This window comes from Oncorhynchus keta, chromosome 35 (genome assembly GCF_023373465.1).
Source record: "Oncorhynchus keta strain PuntledgeMale-10-30-2019 chromosome 35, Oket_V2, whole genome shotgun sequence".
Classification (NCBI taxonomy): domain Eukaryota; kingdom Metazoa; phylum Chordata; class Actinopteri; order Salmoniformes; family Salmonidae; genus Oncorhynchus; species Oncorhynchus keta.
In genome coordinates this window covers 37,626,998-37,649,087 of record NC_068455.1, presented here as the reverse complement: position 1 = coordinate 37,649,087, position 22,090 = coordinate 37,626,998, and the positions used below count along the sequence as shown (strand labels likewise).

The 22,090-nt window shown below is 44.0% G+C and overlaps 2 protein-coding genes across 5 annotated transcripts in view; one reads left to right on the top strand and one right to left on the bottom strand.

Moving 5' to 3' along the window:
- Positions 1–6,995: 6,995 nt before the first annotated feature.
- On the top strand, positions 6,996–9,458 carry LOC118369102 (gap junction alpha-10 protein-like). The gene is made up of 2 exons (XM_035753586.2): positions 6,996–8,560; positions 8,939–9,458. Exons 1-2 carry the CDS (start codon positions 7,037–7,039, stop codon positions 8,975–8,977), a joined length of 1,563 nt encoding a protein of 520 aa, XP_035609479.1. The 5' UTR covers positions 6,996–7,036; the 3' UTR covers positions 8,978–9,458.
- Positions 9,459–11,366: 1,908 nt separating this feature from the next.
- Positions 11,367–22,090, bottom strand: part of LOC118368468 (transcription regulator protein BACH2-like) — a 50,941-nt gene continuing 40,217 nt past the window's right edge. For all 4 annotated transcript variants that reach the window (XM_035752589.2, XM_052496943.1, XM_035752590.2 and 1 more), the window contains exons 3-5: positions 19,490–21,040; positions 15,625–15,831; positions 11,367–15,386 (exon numbers count right to left, since the gene is read on the bottom strand). In XM_035752589.2, the coding sequence (XP_035608482.1) occupies positions 14,883–15,386; positions 15,625–15,831; positions 19,490–21,040 (2,262 nt within the window). In that variant the 3' untranslated portion in view covers positions 11,367–14,882. The remainder of the gene's footprint in view (positions 15,387–15,624; positions 15,832–19,489; positions 21,041–22,090) is intronic.

The window sequence follows — 22,090 nt, the reverse complement described above, 5'->3', positions numbered from 1 at the left end:
TGTGTGTGTTCATAATCCCCGCTGCTCCATAAGGTGTTTTTTTTATCTGTTTTTAAATCTAATTTTACTGCTGGCATGAGTTACTTGATGTGGAATAGAGTTCCATGGAGTCATGGCTCGATGTAGTACTGTGTGCCTCCCATAGTCTGTTCTGGACTTTGGGACTGTGAAGAGACCTCTTGTGGCATGTTTTGTAGGGTATACATAGGTGTCCGAGCTGTGTGCCAGTAGTTTAGACAGACAGTTCGGTGCATTCAACCTCTCATAAACAAAAGTAGCAATGAAGTCAATCTCTCCTACACTTTGAGCCAGGAGAGATTGACATGCATATCATTAATATTAGCCCTCTGTGTACATCAAAGGGCCAGCCGTGCTGCCCTGTTCTGAGCCAATTGCAATTTTCCTAAGTCATTTTTTGTGGCACCTGACCACACGACTGAACAGTAGTCAAGGTGCCACAAAACTCGGGCCTGTAGGACCTGCCTTGTTGATAGTGTTGTTAAAGAAGGCAGAGCATCGCTTTATTATAGACAGACTTCTCCCCAGCTTAGTTACAACTGCATCAATATGTTTACAATTTAGGGTTACTCCAAGCAGTTTCACTTAATTTATTACAAGATTTAGTTGAGGTTTAGGGTTTAGTTAGTGTTTTGTTCCAAATACAATGCTTTTAGTTTTAGAGATATTTAGGGCCAACTTATTCCTTGCCACTCACTCTGAAACTAACTGCAGCTCTTTGTTGTGCGTTGGTTGAGGTCTGGGGATTGTGGAGGCCAGGTCATCTGATGCAGCACTCCATCACTCTCCTTCTTGTTAAAATAGCCCTTACACCGCCTGGAGGTGTGTTGGGTCATTGTCCTGTTGAAAAACAAGTGATAGTCCCGCTAAGTCCAAACCAGATGGGATGGCGTAACGCTGCAGAATGCTGTGGTAGCCATGCTGGTTAAGTGTGCTTTGAATTCTAAATAAATCACAGACAGTGTCACCAGCAAAGCATCACCACACCATAACACCTCCTCCTCCATCCTTTACAGTGGTAAATACACATGTGGAGATCATCCGTACACCCACACAGCGTCTCACAAAGACACAGTGGTTGGAACCAAAAATCTACAATTTGGACTCCAGACCAAACGACAAGTTTCCACGGGTCTAATGTCCATTGCTCGTGTTTCTTAGCCCAAGCAAGTCTCTTCTTCTTATTGATGTCCTTTAGTAGTTGTTTCTTTGCAGCAATTCAACCATGAAGGCCTGATTCACACAGTCTCCTCTGAACAGTTGATGTTGAGATGTGTCTGTTACTTGAACTCTGTGAAGCATTTATTTGGGCTACAATTTCCGATTCTTGTAAATCTAATGAACGTATCCTCTGCAGCAGAGGTAACTCTGGGTCTCCCTTTCCTGTGGCGGTCCTCATGAGAGCCAGTTTCATCATAGCTATCATGACACAAGGCGAGATCCAGATGCAGACACAGGAGGCAGATCGTTGGAGTCTTACTATATTTATTAATCCAACAGGGGAATGCAAGAGAATGGTTGTGGACAGGCAAAAGTGTCAAAAGAGGTTAAGAGTCCAAAAGGTACCAAAGGGCAGGCAGAATCAAAGTCAGGCCAGGCAGGATGATCAGGCAGGTGGGAAAGAAGTCCAGAGTCAGGCAGGAGTCCAAACCTAGAGGCCTAGCAAAAAGAGAATAGCAAAAGGAGTACGGGAAAAACACGCTGGTTGACTTGCCTAACATACAAGACGAACTGGCACAGAGAGACAGGAAACACAGGGATAAATACACTGGGGAAAACAAGCGACACCTGGAGGGGGTGGAGACAATAACAAGGACAGGTGAAACTGATCAGGGTGTGACATTATCGCTTGATGGTTTTTGCGACTGCACTTGAAGAAACTTTCAAAGTTCTTGACGTTTTCCATATTGACTGACCTTCATGTCTTAAAGTAATGATGGACTGTCATTTCTCTTTGTTTATTTGAGCTGTTCTTGCCATAATATGAACTTGGTATTTTACCAAATAGGGATATCTTCTGTATACCCCCACTACCTTGTCACAACACAACTGATTGGCTCAAACGCATTAAGAAGGAAAGTAATTCCACACATTTTAAGAAGGCACACCTGTTAATTGACATGCATTCCAAGTGACTACCTCATGAAGCTGGTTGAGAGAATGCCAAGAGTGTGCAAAGCTGTCATCAATGCTTTTTGAAGAATCTCAAATATAAAATATATTTTCATTTGTTTTTTCTTTTTTGCTTACTACATGATTTCATATGTGTTATTTCATAGTTTTGATGTCTTCACTATTATTCTACAACATAGAAAATATAAAAAATTAAGAAAAACCCTTGAATTAGTAGGTGTTCTAAAACTTTTGACCGGTGGCGTATATACTGTACATATACATACACACATGTACATACACATATAAATACATAGAAGATAGAAGGCCTGCATCCCGGAGTCGCCTCTTCGGTGTTGACGTTGAGACTAATGTTTTGCGGGTACTATTTAATGAAGCTGCCAGTTGAGGATTTGTGAGGCGTCTGTTTCTCAAACTAGACACTCTAATGTACTTGTCCTCTTGCTCAGTTGTGCACCGGGGCCTCAGAAACTCTTTCTATTCTGGTTAGAGCTAGTTTGCGCTGTTCTGTGAAGGGAGTAGTACACAGCGTTGTACGAGATCTTCAGTTTCTTGGAAGTTTCTCGCATGGAATGTCCTTCATTTCTCAGAACAAGAATAGACTGATGAGTTTCAGAAGAAAGTTATTTGTTTCTGGCCATTTTGAGCCTGAAATCAAACCCACAAATGCTCATACTCCAAATACTCAACTAGTCTAAAGATGGCCAGTGTTATTGCTTCTTTAATCAGAACAACAGTTTTCAGCTGTGCTAAATAATTGCAAAAGCGTTTTCTAATGATCAATTAGCCTTTTAAAATGATAAACTTGGATTAGCTAACACAATTTGCCATTGGAACACAGGAGTGATGGTTGCTGGTAATGAGCCTCTGTACGCCTATGTAGCTATTCCATTAAATAATCTGCCGTTTCCAGCTACAATAGTCATTTACAACATTAACTATGTCTACACTGTATTTCTGATAAATTTGATGTTATTTTAATGGACAAAACATTTGCTTTTCTTTCAAAAACAAGGACATTTCTAACTGACCCCACATTTTTGAACGGTAGTGTACATGTCGGTTTGGTTAGGTGAATGATTGAAGTACTACATACAAGTAGGTAGTGGGTGAAAAACTGAAAGTCTGGGTAGCAATTTCATCAACGGTTCAGCAGTCTTATGGCTTTGGCGTAGAAGCTGTTAAGGAGCCTTTTGGTCCCAGACTTGGTGCTCCGGTATCACTTGCCATGCGGTAGCAGAGAGAACAGACTGTAACCTGGGTGGCTCGAGTCTTTGACAATTTTTAGGGCCTTCCTCTGAAACCGCCTGGTATAGAGATCCTGGATGACAGGCAGCTCTGCCCCAGTGATATACTGGGCTGTACGCATTACTCTCTGCAGCGCCTCGCAGTCAGATGCCAAGCAGTAGCCATACCAAGCTGTGATGCAGCGAGTCAAGATGCTCTCAATGGTGCAGCTGTAGAACTTTTTTAGGATCTCAGGGCTCATGCCAAATCTTTTCAGCCTCCTGAGGCGGAAGAGGCATTGCCGTGCCCTCTTCATGACTGTTGGTGTGTTTGGACCATGATAGGTCCTTAGTGATGTGGACACTACAGCCCCGTCAATGTGAATGGGGGCGATCCCGACCCTCCGTTTCCTGTAGTCCACAATCAGATAATTTGTCTTGCTGACGTTGAGGGAGAGGTTGTTGTCCTGGCACCACACTGCCAGGTCTCGGACCTCCTCCCTATAGTCTCATTGCCGTTGGTGATCAGGCCTAAATCCATTGTCTCGTCAGCAAACTTAACAACGTGGTGTTAGAGCCATGTGCAGCCAGTAGTACAGTAGTTGTTTACAAACATTGGAGTAAACCAAGCTTATATTTTGGGTTCTGATGGGGTAGTACATTTGAACTGAGCTCATGAGGCATTTATAAGTTACATTCTTCAATAATCAATCATGTATAAGTCAAAAAATTAATGTAGCAACTACTGATATAAAATATTGCATGTCACCATCCAAATGTATGACCTTGTTAAAGTTTAAAGGTCAACCTGTACCTGCGAACTGCAACAATATACTCAATGGCCAAATACCCTTGTCTTGTAACTTTTTGATGAACGCATGTTATTGACATCTCTATTGAATCAATAACATTAACAGTGAGCAATAGAACAAATGACTAAATGCATGTCGTTCAGTCAGAACAGAAAAAGGAGAAGCTAATCAGATGAAAACATATGGGTGCAGGTCTGGGCATCAGCAACACAGATAGACAACAAAAAATCCAGGCCCCAGCCCCTATGGATCGCTAGCTAAGTACTCGATGAACTCGTTATGTAATGCAACGTCCCGATGTGACATCTGGCATTTGCTGTTGAAGCTTCTGCAAGGGAAAATCAAATCAATCCTCCATTGACTCTGTCAGCGTGCAATGGAAAGCTAATTAAAGCCCTGAGGCTTGGCTGGTCTTTTTTATACAGCAGCAGCTCAACTACTATTGTGTACTATTACTTAGCATGGGGTATGGGGGGGTTTGTGTTGTGTAGAATAACTTCAGAACCACACAATTCCACTTCTCGACAAGGTTATGTGATTTTTCTGCTAATCTTCATGGCTATGCAGTGTGGTATGCCTTTAGTCCCACAGGTAGAAGGGGAGTTCAATATACATTTTCAGTGGATAAAACCAGTTCTGGAATATTGCACTGCAAACCAAAGTGAGCATACAATTCAGTTTGCATGGTGTGTTGTTTTTGATAAACAATACTCAGGACATAACCAATACTTTGAAATACTTTGAAATGCAAAGCAAAATAGAGATCACACCAACCGACTCACACCAAATTTGACTAACCCACTATATGACCTATCCCTACAGTACTCAGTCGTTGGATTGGATAGATTGAGTATATTTTGCACTATGGTGTTCTCTTTCGGCAGACAAACCATCAAGGGGTTAGAACACACACACACTCCAAAAAACAATAACTCCCCATGCAGCTAACTATGAAACTGGACATGATTCATTGAACCAGTGTGTCTGGCATTATAGATTATGCATTACATTAATCCAATATGAGGGATTACATACCTTTGCCTCAAAATGTCAATATCTGAAGCTTCTACTTAGGAGGGTTCCTATTCTAACTAAAGGGCCGAAATGGGAGCATTGTGGGAATGTAAAACAATACACAAATATACCCTCTCTTCCAGCGAGCGGGGTATTAATGGGGGTTAGCGGGCACTAGCTGGGTTGGCACTGTTGGTTGGTGTGAGAGCAGGCCGTTGCAAGCAGGATTCAACAATTGCCTGGCAAGATGTGCCATGGGGCATTGTCCCTCCCGTTGGTTGCAGATCAATCCTCACATCCTGTGAACCCTGTGTGCAACAGCAGCACAGTAGGACACAGAACAGTCACTCTGTGTTGCCGGACTGACTGACTGAGGGATATATGTGCTTTTGCAAAGGAAACCAACTTCTCCATGGGGTAACCATACCAAGCATGTGATTTTGGCGAGTGGGAAACATGTTTTGCTTCGAGAGGCAAAGAAAGTACCCATACCATTGATATGTAAGTGCTTGTTCATATTTGCATTGAAATTATGTATTGAATTCTGTAAAAACAACATGTAGGGGAGAGTAGGTGTAAAGGGGTAAGTTGATCAACACTCCATTCACAACCATTCAACTCAATATTTAGGAAGAAGTTACAATTTCATGGAGTCTGTGATGGAAAAAAAACACATGGAAAGAGTGGTAAGGAAGTTAGGTTCAGAAAACTGATTTTCACCAAATCAAATGAATGTATTGTTTTAGAGGTTCCATGATACTTGTATCTATACCAAAGAAGATCATTTTAAGATGATTCTATACATCAGTTGGGGTCTCTATAAGCTTCAATATGAGGTCCTAAACCTAGCATGAAAGTGCGTCATTGTAGCCTTGTGGGCTAATATAGTCAAAATGTTTGCCTTGGGGTAAGTTGAGCCAATGGCAAGTTGAACAAATTGAAGTGTTGTCTTCCCAGGCGTAATGCAAGGCATTATTGCTAGTATATGAGCAAACAACAGGGCCTATGTTAAAAGTGTTAGATAGACATGGTTTTAAAAAGTTAGTGATAACGTTTCATTCAGGACAGAAATTTGAAGGCGGCTTAAATTACCCTGCCCGCGGCTCAACTTACCCCATACCTGGGGGAAGAGACCACTTTTTTGGGAAAAACAATGTTTACATGTAATGTTTACAATGACCTCTGATTATTGACAGGGATACACAACATCCTGAAATATATGTAGATATCTTTGTTAGAAAGAATACCATATTTCCCTTGACGAGGAATGCTAAATGTTAAAATGGCTCAACTTACCCCACTCTCCCCTACTGCTCTTACTGTCTGCATCATGATGCTGATTTGTAATGCAGTTGTCTCACCAACATAAAAGTTAAAGAGAGGAAAACAAGGAATGCATTTCTGAAATGACAACAACTAAGTGAAATTCTTAGGTGAAATTCTTCACTGCGTTTCGACTACAAAAGTCTTCTTCAATGCTGCCTGAACAAGACTTTTGTAGTCAAAACATGTTGCAGTTGTGTGTCCTGATGTAAACTATAGATCGATCTGTTCCTACTATATGTATCATTAGTTCACTAAACTTTTCTGCATCCTACCGGCCCCCTACTTGTTTTCTTTCATGGATTATCTTCCATTGAGGTGGCTTCCTTCCACTGCGCTTGTCTCGATTATTAAGTCCATTCATTGCATGATAATCATAAACATTACATGTTTTAAACTAGAGCTACAATCAAACTGTTAAAAGAAAATAGATGGGATATCCCTCTGGTCTCTTTCTCTCCAGTGTGAGGACATGTGGCAGTAGAGACCAGTGAGCCTTGAGGAGAGACTATGGGGGACTGGAACCTGCTGGGCAGCATCTTGGAGGAAGTACATGTCCACTCCACCATTGTAGGAAAGATCTGGCTCACCATCCTCTTTATCTTCCGCATGCTGGTGCTGGGAGTGGCGGCCGAGGACGTGTGGGACGATGAGCAGAGCGAGTTCATCTGCAACACGGATCAGCCGGGCTGCAAGACCGTCTGTTACGACCAGGCCTTCCCCATCTCCCTCATCCGCTTCTGGGTCCTGCAGGTCATCTTCGTGTCCTCGCCCTCCCTCGTCTACATGGGCCACGCGCTCTACCGCCTGCGTGCCCTGGAGAAGGAGAGGCACCGGAGGAGGGTCCAGCTGAAGGCAGAGCTGGGGGAGACGGAGGCGCTGGTGGAGGAGCACAAGCGCATTGAGAAGGAGTTGAAGAGGCTGGAGGAGCAGAGGAAGGTGAAGAAGGCTCCACTGAGAGGGTCCCTGCTGCGGACGTACGTCATCCATATCCTAACACGCTCCGTGGTGGAGGTGGGCTTCATCATGGGCCAGTATATCCTGTATGGCATTGGACTGGAACCTCTTTATAAATGCGAGAGGATGCCTTGCCCCAACAGCGTGGACTGTTACGTGTCCAGGCCCACGGAGAAAACAGTGTTCATGGTGTTCATGATCGTCATTGCCGGGGTGTCTCTCTTCCTGAACCTAATGGAGATTTCCCACCTGGGCATCAAGAAAATCAAACAGACTCTGAAGGGAGACAAGTACCCAGCAGACAACGACAGTTTGATTTATAAGCCGAAGAAGAAAGCGATGATACAGCAACTGTGTGTGATGAGGAAACTGTCTTCTCACAACGGGCCGCTGACTCAGACCATCTTCAAAGTCATTCCTGAGGAGGATCTGAACCCAATGGACCCACCTCCCCACTACATACCTAACCACGAGGTGCCCAGGCACAACAGCGTGGCTCCAGGCCAGTACCTGGCCAACTGCACTGGCCTCCAGCCCCATCAGCACTACCAGCAGCAGCAGCAGCAGCAGCAGCTCCAGCAACGTCAGCCCAGCCAAGGGATGATCCAGACCCTGCACCTCCAGGGAGCCCCAGAGAACCACACCACCACCATGGTAGACCAGCACCCTCCAGCCTACGGAGGAGTTTTCTTGAATGGAGACAGTGGGCCCAGGAACCTGCAGGGTCAGCCGAACCATAAGGACCCCAATTTACACCCTCAAGACCACTACCAGCCCAGCCACATGGAAGTAGTACCTGTGCCTATTGCAACACACAGACCCAGCATCATGACAACACACAGACCAAGCTTGGCTCCAAGGGACATAGACCTGGAGGCAGATAGGAGGAAATCAATGGGCAGCGACTTCCTCTTGCCTAACCCAGGAAGGAAGCAAAGCTTCATGACACGTATGCCCTCTGAGAGCATGTCCACCATCAGTGACTGCAGCAGCAACTCTCTACGGACATCTGACTCTGAACTGGGCGACATGGGGGACATGCCCATGATGCCACCCCCTGGAAGGAGAATGTCAATGGCAAGTAGAGCCAAGAGACAGGCAGCCTCTGACCTAGTGGTTTAGAGAGCCATAAACACTCTGTAATGTGAGCTTATTACAACAGAGCATGATAACAACAGAGCATGAGAGCATGACTCAAAGCATAAGACAGGAAGGTAGTGGGACAGAAAAAGAGAGAGAGAGAGAGAGAGAGAGAGAGAGAGAGAGAGAGAGAGAGAGAGAGAGAGAGAGAGAGAGAGAGAGATAGAGAGAGATGTCTAGATTTGACTGTTAAAGCTGCAATAGATTTGTAATGTTGTAAATGTAATGTTGAAATCTTCCAGGAAGTAAGTCATGATGACAAGTGTCAATGTGTTATCTAGCCTCTCTCAATCCTAAATGTTCTCTCTCTTTCAGAGTGTATTCTTGGACATCTCCTCTATCATGAAAAAGTGAAGAGGGAAGAGAGCAAAAATAGGACCCAGGAGTTGCCTACGAGTGAAGCAACACACAGAAGATATCAATAACACTGCACTCATCATTGATTGAGCCAAAAACAGCCACCATCCCATGCCAGGCCGTGCGTGGGCGTACGTAGTGCCATGTGTGGGTATAAGCCATACGCAGTGCTGTTCCCCAATGTGTTTTCAATTCAAAGCACCTAAAAATGCTCAGTATCTCCAAATGAGTTACTTTTTATGTGGTTGATCGTGGCAGAAAAGGAAAAGGATTGTGCACATCAACAGAAATGTGTTGATTGTGATAAAATAATGTTGGTGAGCATGCAAAAGCTTGGAAAATGCAACGATATCCCTTGAAAAACTTTTGTATGCTTATATAGAGCATTCACTTTTATAAAAGTATTATTTTGCTTGAACTTTTTTTAACCCTAACAAAGACAACGTTGGGCCAATTGTGCGCTGCCCTATGGGGCTCCCAATCACGGCAGGTTGTGAAACAGCCTGGAATCGAACCAGGGTCTGTAGTGATGCCTCTAGTACTGAAATGCAGTGCCTTAGACAGCTGCGCCCCCGTTTTATTCTCAAATGGATTAAATATATTATTTTCCTTATCAATCTACACACAATACCCGATGATGACAAAGCGAAAAAAGGTTTTTAGAAATCTTTGCAAATGGATAAAATAAACAACAACATAAGTACTCAGACCTTTTGCTATGAGACTCGAAATTGAGCTCAGGTGTATCCTGTTTCCATTGATCATCCATTCAGATGTTTCTACAACTAGATTGACGTCCACCTGTGGTACATTCAATTGATTGGACATGATTTGGAAAGGCACACACCTGTCTATATAAGTTCCCACAGTTGACAGTGCGTGTCAGAGCAATGAGGTCGAAGGAATTGTCCGTAGAGCTCCGAGACAGGATTGTGTTGAGGCACAGATCTGGGGAAGGGTACCAAAAATTTCTGCAGCATTGAACGTTCCCAAGAACACAGTGGCCTCCATCATTCCCAAATGGAAGAAGTTAGAACCACCAAGACTCTTCTTAGAGCTGGCCGCCCGGCCAAACTGAGTAATCGGGGTAGAAGGGCCTTGGTCAGGGAGGTGGCCAAGAACCCGATGGTCACTCTGACAGAGCTCCAGAGTTTGGAGATGGGACAACCTTCCAGAAGGACAAACATCTCTGCAGCACTCCACCAATCAGGCCTTTGTGGTAGTGGCCAGACGGAAGCCACTCCTCAGTAAAAGGCACATGTCAGCCCGCTTGGAGTTTTCCAAAAGGCACCTAAAGGACTCCCAGACCATGAGAAACAAGATTCTCTGATCTGATGAAACCAAGATTGAACTCTTTGGCCTGAATGCCAATTGTTACGTCTGGAGGAACCTGGCACCATCCCTATGGTAAAGCATGGGGGTGACAGCATCATGCTGTGGGGATGTTTTTCAGCGGCAGGGACTGGGAGACTAGTCAGGATTGAGGAATAGATGAAGGGAGCAAAGTACAGAGAGATCCTTGATGAAAACCTGCTCCAGAGCGCTCAGGACCTCATGAAGGTTCACCTTTCAACAGGACAAAGACCCTAAGCACACAGCCAAGACAACGCAGGAGTGGCTTCGGGACAGGTCTCTTCATGTCCTTGAGTGGCCCAACTAGAGCCCGGGCTTGAACCCGATCTAACATCTCTGGAGGGACATGAAAATAGCTGTGCAGCGATGCTCCCCATCCAACCTGACAGAGCTTGAGATGATCTACAGAGAAGAATTGGAGAAACTCCCCAAATACAGGTGTGCCAAGCTCGTAGTGTCATATCCAAGAACCCTTGAGGCTGTAATCGCTGCCAAAGGTTCTTCAACAAAGTAGAGTAAAGGGCCTGAACACTTATGTAAATGTGATATTTCCTTCTTTTTTTCTATACAAAATTTGCAAACATTTCTAAAAAACTGTTTTTGCTTTGTCATTACGAGTTATTGTCTGGAGAAAAAAAATTTTTTTTTAGAATAACGCTGTAACGTAACAAAATGTGGAAAAAGTCAAGAGGTCTGAACACTTTCCGAATACACTGTATTAAAAGCAATTTTCCCACGTTAGTGAAGACTGCATTCATGATAAATGCTTGATATGTCGGCTCAATCAAAAATGTGTTAATGGAGCTATAAAGCGGATCTTTCACAGCCCACATTGAATCCAGGCCTCAAACATTCATCAAGAGACTGTTATGCTGAGGAATGTGTCTTTAGTTGTTTGATATACAATCTTAATTCGTGACATTAAATGCTTATTTACTAAAACTGAAAATCACTTTTTGTCATCCTCTTTGATGGGTTAAAAGTATTATCTTAGATGTATCATCATTTCACAGAAGAAAAAACAACCAAAGAATTGACACATGCTATTTGTTTTAATCCATAAACAGAAATGTTGTCTTTACAAAACATTGTTTCTTCTTCCAAAACACTTGGATATCAAATGAACAAAAAACACAGTTACACCCTATTTACAATAGCAAACTCAGGCAATTTGAACATTCAAAGATAAAATGGGAAAAGGGAAACAGCTGAATCTGCAGTTTTGCAGTTTACTCAAATTACACATAAAAAAATGGATCACCAGAAATCTACAAATACAATAATAACCACTGTGTGTGTAAAAATAGAAACAACACCACATACAACTTATTCCTACAATACAGTCCTAGACCCAAAACGAGAGGTATGCCGAATTTTACAGGTAGATAAGTGTGAGAGTCCATGATGTTCCAACGAGGCATGACCTCCGCATACACTGGGATGGGATTCCCAGTGTTGGGATTCAATCAAACCTTTACTGTGGAAAAAAATAACATTGTTAATGTACATTAAAAGAAAAAATGCAATTATGTTTTTCCCCAACAAGTAAACGATTTGTTTGCACTCAAATCAATCATTTTTCATGGTACGGACAGAATGTTAGTTTCCTACAGTATGGTTTTATCTTGACATCTTCCGGGCCCTTCCGTATGAGTTTGGCCTCTGAAACCTCTAAGGCAAGACTTGGAGCTGCATTTGTCAAACATGTACTTTTAAAATCTTGTGTGAACACATCATCCACGTACAATTTTATGTTCCATTTTAAAAACAGTTTTTAAAAAAAATCGAACTTATCGAACCAATTACACAAAGTCTCTTGTCATGGAAAAATCCTTAAAAAACGAAAACATGTAACAAAGACATTTGTAAACACTTTCACCTCTTTTAAACCATCGCTTCATTTGTACTAAATAAGGACATTGTGAATTATACAACACGCTAAAGACTTCTCTTTCATCCAAATTGTCAGTAAAAACAACAACCATTACAAATCACTAGAATCAATATTAGGAAGTTTACATTTGTACCAACAAATAATCCTCATAGGAAACATTGTTAAAATGAATTAATTTAACAACATGTTCATATTTCTTTTTCTAAATTCAAAAATATCAAAATGGGGTGCTAAGTATATTCAATGTAGTTAGAGTAACAGTACATTCTGTGGAGCTCTGTCATTTGTACTTTGTACTGTGAGGAAAACTAACAGATGTCAATGAGGTTCCCCGAATGTGACATTTGAAAGTTCCTAGAGAAATCAACAAAGAAACCACTAAGCTAACCCTGACACATGCTACAGAACTATCTTCCACAATGGAATCATTTGGCATTACCATGGATCAACAACTATCTAAGCATCTCTTTGAATTCGTTTTTTAACATTTCACTTGATAATACACCATTAGGAATACTGGACAAGTTTAGAGGATAAATTGCACTCTTATATCTAAGAATTTATATGGATTATCAAACAAGGAATATGTGGTGCCTTCCACTTATGTCCCAATACTTTAATACATCTGATTTACACTAAATGTACGTGGAAATACCTCAGGACGAAATACTGCATTTTCACTACATGTGGGACATTTCTACCCCTAAAAGCGCAATATGTTTCAGACAAGTATGATAGTCTTTGACACCATTAATATTTGTTGAATATAAGTTAAGTAAGTACTTGGCTTGGGAGTTTTCATTTCTAAGTGCCAATTTCAATGCATTTGGTAGGGATATGTTACCTCTTTGAGGTGCTGAATGGTGCAGGTCATTTTCATCTATTTCCATTTCCATCTTTACCTACGGTATGTTGATTCCTGCATTTCTTTCTTTCTTTCATTCTTTCTTTCACAAAAGATGCTACTGTGTGTCACAGGCAAAAGAGGAATGTTCATAAAAAACACGTATGCAGGGAAAAGAAAGTGAGAAATAAGAACTGAAGGAAACTTTGCATATGAGAGTTAATTCTACTCTCAGCTGTACAGAAGAACTCTTCAGATGTACAATTTGTAATGAAATAGCTTTTTACAGAGACATTATTGAACATTCAGAGGAATTCCTGAGTTTAACCTCCCATGATGAGAGCCAGGGAGTGAGTAAGGGAGAGAGAGAGAGAAAGAGAGAGAGAGAAATATATACCCAGCTAGCACATAATGTTCTGAGAACCATATGTTTCTTAGAGCTTGGTGAGAGTGTGGTTGTCCTATGGTTATTTTGCTTACAACCTTTCCAAAGGTTGTAACTATTATGTACTTTGTACTATTATGGTGCATAATAGTTGCTTGGTTTTGGAACATTCTCAGCACATTTAAGGAACTTGACAATAAGTTATTTTGTTGGTATTTCATTACTTTTAAGAGAATGTTTCCTAAAAGTTCAACGTGGTTACATTTAATTCCAATTTTGGTAATGTTCTAGGAACATTTTCCAACTGGTTTGACATTGGGAATGTTCTCAAATTGTTCAGAGAACGTTAAGAAAACTTTCCGTAAAAAAAACACAAGAAAACTTTAGTAACGTTCAGAGAACGTTCTAAGAATGTTATTTAAAAACATACATTCCATTCTCAGAAGGTGAAAAAACTTTCCATAAAAATCACAAGAAAACTTTAGTAACATATACATGTTAACATATACATTCCGTTCTCAGCAACAACAAAACTCTCTCTATCCTCTATCTTGTTAAGCTTGTTCAGGTGTGTTAACCCCACCCACTTATCGGCCACACCTGATCTTAATGAGTGCTTGTTTTCCTTGAAATGGGGTCTGTTTGAATAGACAAAAATGAACAGTTTTGAATGCGTAAAAAACATGGCATGCTTGCTCCATCCTGGTGGTGCAGTGGACGAATTAGTCCACTGCATAGAGAACAGAAGACTGAAGGTTTGAATCTCACTGATGCCGTGTCACAATAAAATATAATTGCGTTTGCATGATTAATGCCTAAGGAAATACATTTCCATGTCTCTTATCTGTGCTTGGAGTTCAAAAAAGTTAACACAAAATAAGCTAGCAGTGTTATTAAACATCTTAATGAAAGTTTTAAGGAAGTCATTCAAAAACCTCCAAATAACCTATAATTTCTGCTCTCAGAGCGTTAATAAAATTTCCCAGGAAAACGTTCTAGGAACCATAGTAAGACGTTATCATAACTTCCCTGCAACCTAAAAATAAACATTCCCAGAACAGGCAAAATGTTCCCTTCTATTCTCATTTAAAAAACGTTAAGTTTTACCAGTCAGGAAACGTATGGCTTCGTTCCCACAATGAATGTGAAACCAAAAACATACATTGCCACAACTTCCAAGGAATTAAATGTGCTAGCTGGGTGGAGAGATAAAGAGAGAGGGGGAAGCTGCCAGTGCTATGTCTTAAGGAGTTTGATAACTCCAAATACCTGTTTTAACAGTATTGCTGATAAGACAACTGTAGTGTCATCCTTTAAAAAACACGCATAACAAATGTATTTCAAATTTTATACATATCAAGGTAGAGATGTGTGTCATAATAACAATAAAAACACTAATGGTTGCTAGCTATTCAGTCGTTGCTAGCTAGGTACAGGCCTGTCCGGGCTGTTCTTCTGTCGTGCATTTCTCAGTCATCTCTTGACAGAAATCCACCGAAACAGTGGGGCTACACACACCCGGAGATGCTCCAGGCTCTAGGGAAGACTCCGGGTCCTCCTGCCCCAGGACAGACACCTCTGTCTCCACACCGCCCTGCCCCCTCCTAAGCCTCTGCCCAGAGCCAACATCTCTCTCCACAGGGCTTTCATAGGAGCAGGGTGACTTGGCCAGGCTGCCCTCTGAGGTTGGGGAGCTTGGGTTGGAAGTGAGGTCGATGCTGGCCATGATGGAGATGCTGTTGGTGGCAGCGGTGGGATCGCTGGGCCTATGTGTAGGGAGCAGGGCTTTGGTCTTCTCGGGGTTCCCCTGCACCTCCCTGCACACCTCCTGGGACACAGCCTGGGACAGGTAGGAGAGGTTCTGCCACAGCTCACCCATACACACCTTCAGCTGGTTCCTCTCACTCAGTAGCTTCTCCTTCTCATGCACCTGCAAGGAAACACACATACAGTACAGTACATGTATGTTATGAGTACATAGAGAATAGACACACAGCTTACTCTCATGGAATACAAACATATAGAAAATCCATATGTATACAGTGCATAACCAGTTTACCAAAACCTGCTCTCAAAATATTTAAAAAACTGACAGTCCTACAAATGCTAACCGTAAAGATGAACCTTTTTATGATAAATAGACCTTCATGTTAAAACAATGTACGTACCAATTTGCGTATCTCCACCTCCAGGTTCTGGATGCAGTCTAGCTTCCTCTTGCGGCAGCGCTGGGCGGCGATGCGATTCTTACTGCGCCGCCGGATGTCGTGAATGAACTCCAGCTGCTCTGAGGTCAGTTTGTGCATCTTTATCATGATCTGGAAGTCATTACGGGGAAGGTTGGTGATCTGATCCACCGGGAATGGAAGTTTGACCTGGCAGACAAATAACAAAATACAAAGAAGAATGCATTGGGGATATACAGCAGTTTCTATCTTCTCTGATGTACAATACAACACAACTTTATTGTGCATGTTACAGTGAACAACTGTAATGTGTCCTCTGCTCTAATTACTCAACTCCCCCAGATAACACACACACACACACACACCAGCACACACACACACACACACACACACACACACACACACACACACACACACACACACACACACACACACACACACACACACACACACACACACACACACACACACACACACACACACACACACACACACACACACACACAGTTGAAAGAAGCCCAGGGTGTACCCACTCAGTCCACTAGGTGACACTGTCATTCTACCTATCGTAGATGGTCGTAGCCTGTCCATGATGTTCCACTACATACACTACATGACCAAAAGTATATGGACACCTGCTTGTCGAACATCTTATTCCAAAATCATGGGCATTAACATGGTGTTTGGTCCCGACCTTTGCTGCTTTAACAGCCTACATTCTTCTGGGAAGGCTTTCCACTAGATGCAGGAACCTTGCTGCAAGGACTTGCTTCCATTCAGCCACAAGAGCATTCGTGAGGTTGAGCACTGATGTTGGAAATTAGGCTTGCAGTCAGCATTCCAATTCATCCCAAAGGTGTTTGATGGGGTTGAGGTCAGGGATCTGTGCAGGCCAGTCAAGTTCTTACACAACGATCTCAACAAACCATTTCTGTATGGACCTCGCTTTGTGCACGGGGGCATGTTCATGCTGACACAGGAAAGGGCCTTCCCCAAACTGTTGCCACAAAGTTGTAAGCACAGAATCGCCTAGAATGTCATTGTATGTTGTAGCGTAAAGATTTCCCTTCACTGGAACTAAAGGGCCTAGCCCGAACCATGAAAAACAGCCCGGCCCATTATTCTGCCTCCACCAAACTTTACAGTTGACACTATCCATTCGGGCAGGAAGTGTTCTCCCGGCACCTGCCAAACCCAGATTCGTCTATCGGACTGCTAAATGGTGAAGCATGATTCATCAATCCAGAGATCGCGTTTCACTGCTCCAGGGTCCAATAGTGGCAAGCTTTGGCATTGCGCATGGTGACCTTGTGCGGCTGCTCTGCCATGGAAACCCATTTCATGAAGCTCCCGATGAACAGTTCTTATGCTGACTTTGCTTCCAGAGACAGTTTGGAACTCTGTAGTGAGTGTTGCAACTGACAGACGATTTTACATGCAAGGCACTTCAGTACTAGGCGGTCCCGTTCTGTGAGCTTGTGTGGCTGAGCCGTCGTTGCTGTTAGACTTTTCCACTTCACAATAACAGCATTTACAGTTGAACGGGGCAGCTCTAGCAGGGCAGAAATTTGATGAATTGACTTGTTGTAAAGGTGGCATCCTATGACGATGCCACGTTTAAAGTCACTGAACACTTCAGCAAGGCCATTCTACTGTCAATGTTTGTCTATGGAGATTGCATGGCTGTGTGCTCGATTTTATACACCTGTCAGCAACGGGTGTAGCTGAAATACCCGAATCCACTAATTTGAAGGGGTGTCCGCATACTTATATAGTGTATTTGAAGCGCAGATATAAATCAATCGTTTATATTAGTCAAAAACAGTGGGAGGAAGATATTAATTTACTTCCAATTGACAGAAAGTACTTTGAAAAATACAGATTAGCGGATGTTCTCAAACTGATGTTTAAGATAGCATAAAGTTCTCTCTGTTAACGTCATAAGGAACTCCTCCAATGTAAATAGTTGTCTGCATGATGTTCCCAATTGAAAGTCCTAGTATTCAGTGTTTAATGGGTCAGTATATGCTGTGTGACGTTTTGTCATGTCTCAGAGAGAGCTGGGGAGAGGCAGGGGACTTAGGGAGTGCTCGGTTTCAGCTGTGACCTTGGGGGAGGGGGGTTCTCTCTATCTCCCAGAGCTGGATAGACATCTATATATAGCCCCTCCACTCACACCAGTCCCATAACAAGGTTAGGATGACAGAGTGAGCTTCAGACACAGCCGTAAATCCTGTCCTTCTCTCTCTCTTGTTCTGGTTTCCATTTTTAACTCTGCCTCCCTCTATTCAGTTCATTACACCGCTCTGTGAGTGGGTCAGCGCGAAGAAGTAGGCCTCATCTGTTTCAACTGGTGTGTGTCTGTATTATATGGGCCAGGTTCTGGGCCTGGTGCTCTGTCTCCAGGTAGGGGGCTCACATAGTGGACTGTCCTAGTTAGGAGTGTCTAAACTGGGGGAGGGTGCCAGATGGTAGAGGGTACAGGGACACAACACCTTGTACCTGGCCACTGTGGATCCTGGGGTGTGTGTGTGTCTGTTCTGTCTGAGCTAAGTGTGTCAGCGCTGAGAACTGGTATGAGCATATGGACACACACACACACACACTCCTCACCTCCCTTTCAGACTTGAGTGAGAAAAATCGCTAAAGCATCCACCCTCACTATGAACAGAATAATATTTTATTGCACTAATTAAAAAACGACACCTCTACGGAGCTATGTGACTGAGAGTTACTTCAATTTCCTTCCGTTCATCAAAAACAAAACAAAAACAGTGCCTAAAAAGTTGAATAATTCTATCCCTGTTGGTGTATTTTCAGCAGACATTCATTGTATTACATAAATCTCTTTCCCACACACACCGGTTCCAACAGCCTCTGACTGACTGACTCATCACTGGTCCTGAAATAGGGACTTGAATCAAACGAGGACGCTGATACAGATGAGTTAATAGAAGAAGCTGCTGTGTGTGTGTCTCTCAGAGAGAAGCTGAATGACAGGCTTCAGCCCACAGTGCAGCACAGGAGGAATCATCACATTTCTCTCCACACAGCAACATGAGAGACTGAGTGTGAGCTTAAACATTGCCATGGCAACCCCTGCGGTTCTCTTGATATCAAGGCAGTGTGAAGTCAAGGCAGTCAAGGTCTTATCCTCAAGAGGCTAGGCTGTGTGGATGGATGGTGTGTACCAGTATGGACGGTGTGTGTGTGTGTGTATGGATGGGCCATGACTATAGCTTTAGAGATGAATAGCATCACAGATGACTAGTACTGTTCTAAACTCTCCAGGCTCTTCTTCCGCAGAACAATGGTTGTCATACCAATAACCAGTCCATTCATTTACCACTGTCTCTCTGTCTCTTTCTGTCTTTTGTCTCCATCACTGCTTTCATAGCAGTTCATAAAGTGGAGTGATCGTAGCAACTTGTTCAGAAATGTTGCCCTTTTGGTTTAAAAAAGTATATTTCCAACCATCAGAACATATTTATCACAACCTACACTCTTAGTAAAAAGGTGCTATCTAGAACCTTAAAGGGTTCTTCGGCTGTCCCCATATGAGAACCCTTTGAAGAACTCTTTTTGGTTGCAGGTAGAACCCTTTTCGACAGAGGGGTCTACATGGAACCCAAAACGGTTCTACCTGGAACCAAAAATGGTTCTACCTGGAACCAAAAGGGGTTCTCCTATGGGGACAGCCGAAGAACCCTTTTGGAACCCTTTTTTCTAAGGGTGTAGTTCATCATTTTAGCCATAACACTAGTAATATCTTGACAGAGCAAACCAATTTCGAAACCCATCACACAGATTGCAATTGTAATATAGAGTGTAGATTAAGTATTCTGACCTCAGGGCCTGGCTCTCTGGCAGGGCCGGACTCACTGTCTCCCTCTGAGAAGGACCCAGATTCATCACTGGAGTTGGCCCCGTACGAACGTTCACACTTGATCTTGGCACGGCCCTGAGAGAAGATGGCTTCCCCCACCACCATCCCACCGTGCTCCCTCTGCTCCCCCACCAAACAGCGAGCCAGGCCAGAGCCCGACACAGAGCATGGGGAGGAGGAGAACTCAAACTGGGGCATGTTGGAGGGCGAGTCCCCGCTGCCCACGTCCTCCAGGTAAGAGAAAGATGAGCAGGAGCTGGAGGTGCGTGTGCGGGGCTCGCATGGAGGGGAGCGGGGGGAAATCTTTATGGGCAGAGGACAGCTGGTCGTGGGTTGCGCTCGGCAGGCCACTGTCGGCAGGGGGTCCTGGAGGACCGTGGTGAGGGTGGTGGAGGAGGATAGGGGAGAGTAAGGCTGGCGGCAGGGGAAGGACTGACTAACACCTGTCCACAGGGATTTTGATGTGATCTCCAACAGATCTTTTTCCAGAGACTTCCGGTCGCAGTAGGATTGAGACGGTGTTCCTCGGCGGTCGCACACTCCAGAGGAGAAGATGACGCTGCTACGGCGATCCAACTCTACTTCCTGCTTGCTGAGACCGTCTGAGGGCAGAGGTTGCATAGTCACACCATCCACAGACAAATGCACTGTCCCTGCAGACCCCGCCCTGAGGTCCCTTCCACCCTCACCTTGAAATGCCCCCCTGTTCCTGTCCCTATCCCTGTTATGGGCTAATGAGAGTTCGTTGTTCAGTAGCTGCTGGGTGAGAGGAGTGGTAGGTAGAGTGCTGTCTGGGTTACTGAGATCCAGGAGGCCCCTCTGGAGGTAGGAGCTCAGGCAGGATGGTGAGCCTCTGCTGGGGGGACGCTCTGAGGGCTCCGGCCACATCTCCATCTCCAGGACATCCTGGCTATCCTCTGACAGTCCTGGGGGACTCCCCTCTCCCTCACCCCAGGAGCGGGGTTCCTCTTTGATTCTGGAGGGGGAGAGGGGGTGAGGTTGTCCCCCTTGATGGGTGCTGCTGGTCTCTGAGAGAGGGCCTGGGGAGGTTGAGGTATGGCAGTGTGACGAGGCGGCTGAGGTGACGCTGTCATCGTCGTCATTCTCTCCGCTGTGCTTGGCGCAGGCCTGCTGGTACTTCCTGTATTTGGGGCATCGTGGGAGGTCAGAGGTCAGGCTGCTGGTGAGGGACGTGAGGGTTGAGTGATTGGGCCGCCGCCTCGTCGCTGAGGATGACGTCACCCTGAGCTTCTCCGACGATGCGGAACCACCACTACCGTCCATCTCTGTGATGAGGTCAACTGTGTGCTCCTTGCGGCAGAGAAGGCCATTGTTGTGATCATCGGTGTCGCTGTGCAGCTGGGCCTGCAGAAAGCGGAAGCAGGAGTCCTCTAGGTTGTGAACGCCCAGGAAGTCAGCACAGCGGATCACCTCATGGATGTTCTCTTTGCTCAGAACCAGCTTGGCTGTGTAGGCAAACTGTAGCAACGGGGCAAACCCCCTGGCTGTGACCTGGTTAGGGGAGGAAAAGAGGAAACGCAGTGTTAACATCTATTGTGTTGTTATTGGTCCTGGGGATTTTGTGTGGGGAGAAAGCTGCTTCTTACAATGCTTACACACAGGCAAACAAACCCTGCAGTGTGGACTACCCATTCATGTTTTTATTTAAACATTTTTACGAGAGAGAGAAAGAGATAGAGAGAGAGAACATCGTTACAACACTGTATATAGACATAATATGACATTTTAAATGTCTTTATTATTTTGGAACTTCTGTGAGTGTCACTTTTGTTTATTATCGACTTCACATGCTTTGGCAATGTTAACATACATTTTCCACACCAATAAAGCCCTTGAATTGAATTGAGAGAGAGAGAACTAACTGGAGCACATCACCAGCATGTCTTTACCTCCACACCACCCCACTACTCCACCATCATCCCAAAAAATTCCTGGGGGCTCGTCCGTGTCTGAAGGTGAACGTCACCCAACCTTAAAATATGTCTCTTCCTCCCTTGTTGTCTTCTCCCCCTTCAGCATTGCTATCTCTCCCCTCCACTTTAGCACCTCCTAGCACCTTCCTCTTCCAATCTTTTCCCCCTCCTAGCTCCCCCTATCTGCCCCTCATCATCTCTTGTTCTCTCTCATAGTAGCTGATAGCCAGCAGGCCTGGTGTGTGTGTGAGTGCAGCGTGTGCGTACCTGAATATGTGTGTGTGTCTGAGTGTGCCTGTGTGTGTGTGTGTGTGTGTGTGTCTGTGCCTGTTTATGTGTGTGTGTGTGTGTGGGGGGTAGAGTGCTGAGTGTTCTGAGGCTCTGTTTTCAGCTAGCGTCAGCAGCTGCCTCCTATGCCTGCATAGGCATGTCTTTATGAACACACAGAAGCATGTCTTCATGAACACACAGAAGCATGTCTTTATGAACACACAGAAGCATGTCTTCATGAACACACAGAAGCATGTCTTTATGAACACACAGAAGCATGTCTTCATGAACACACAGAAGCATGTCTTTATGAACACACAGAATCATGTCTTTATGAACACACAGAAGCCAGGCGAGT

Excerpts from the sequence above, each read along its gene's own strand:
- LOC118369102 (XM_035753586.2), top strand. The coding sequence starts at position 7,037 with ATGGGGGACTGGAACCTGCTGGGCAGCATCTTGGAGGAAGTACATGTC. Across the intron at positions 8,561-8,938 it reads CTGGAAGGAGAATGTCAATG|AGTGTATTCTTGGACATCTC; the intron begins GCAAGTAGAGCC and ends TCTCTCTTTCAG.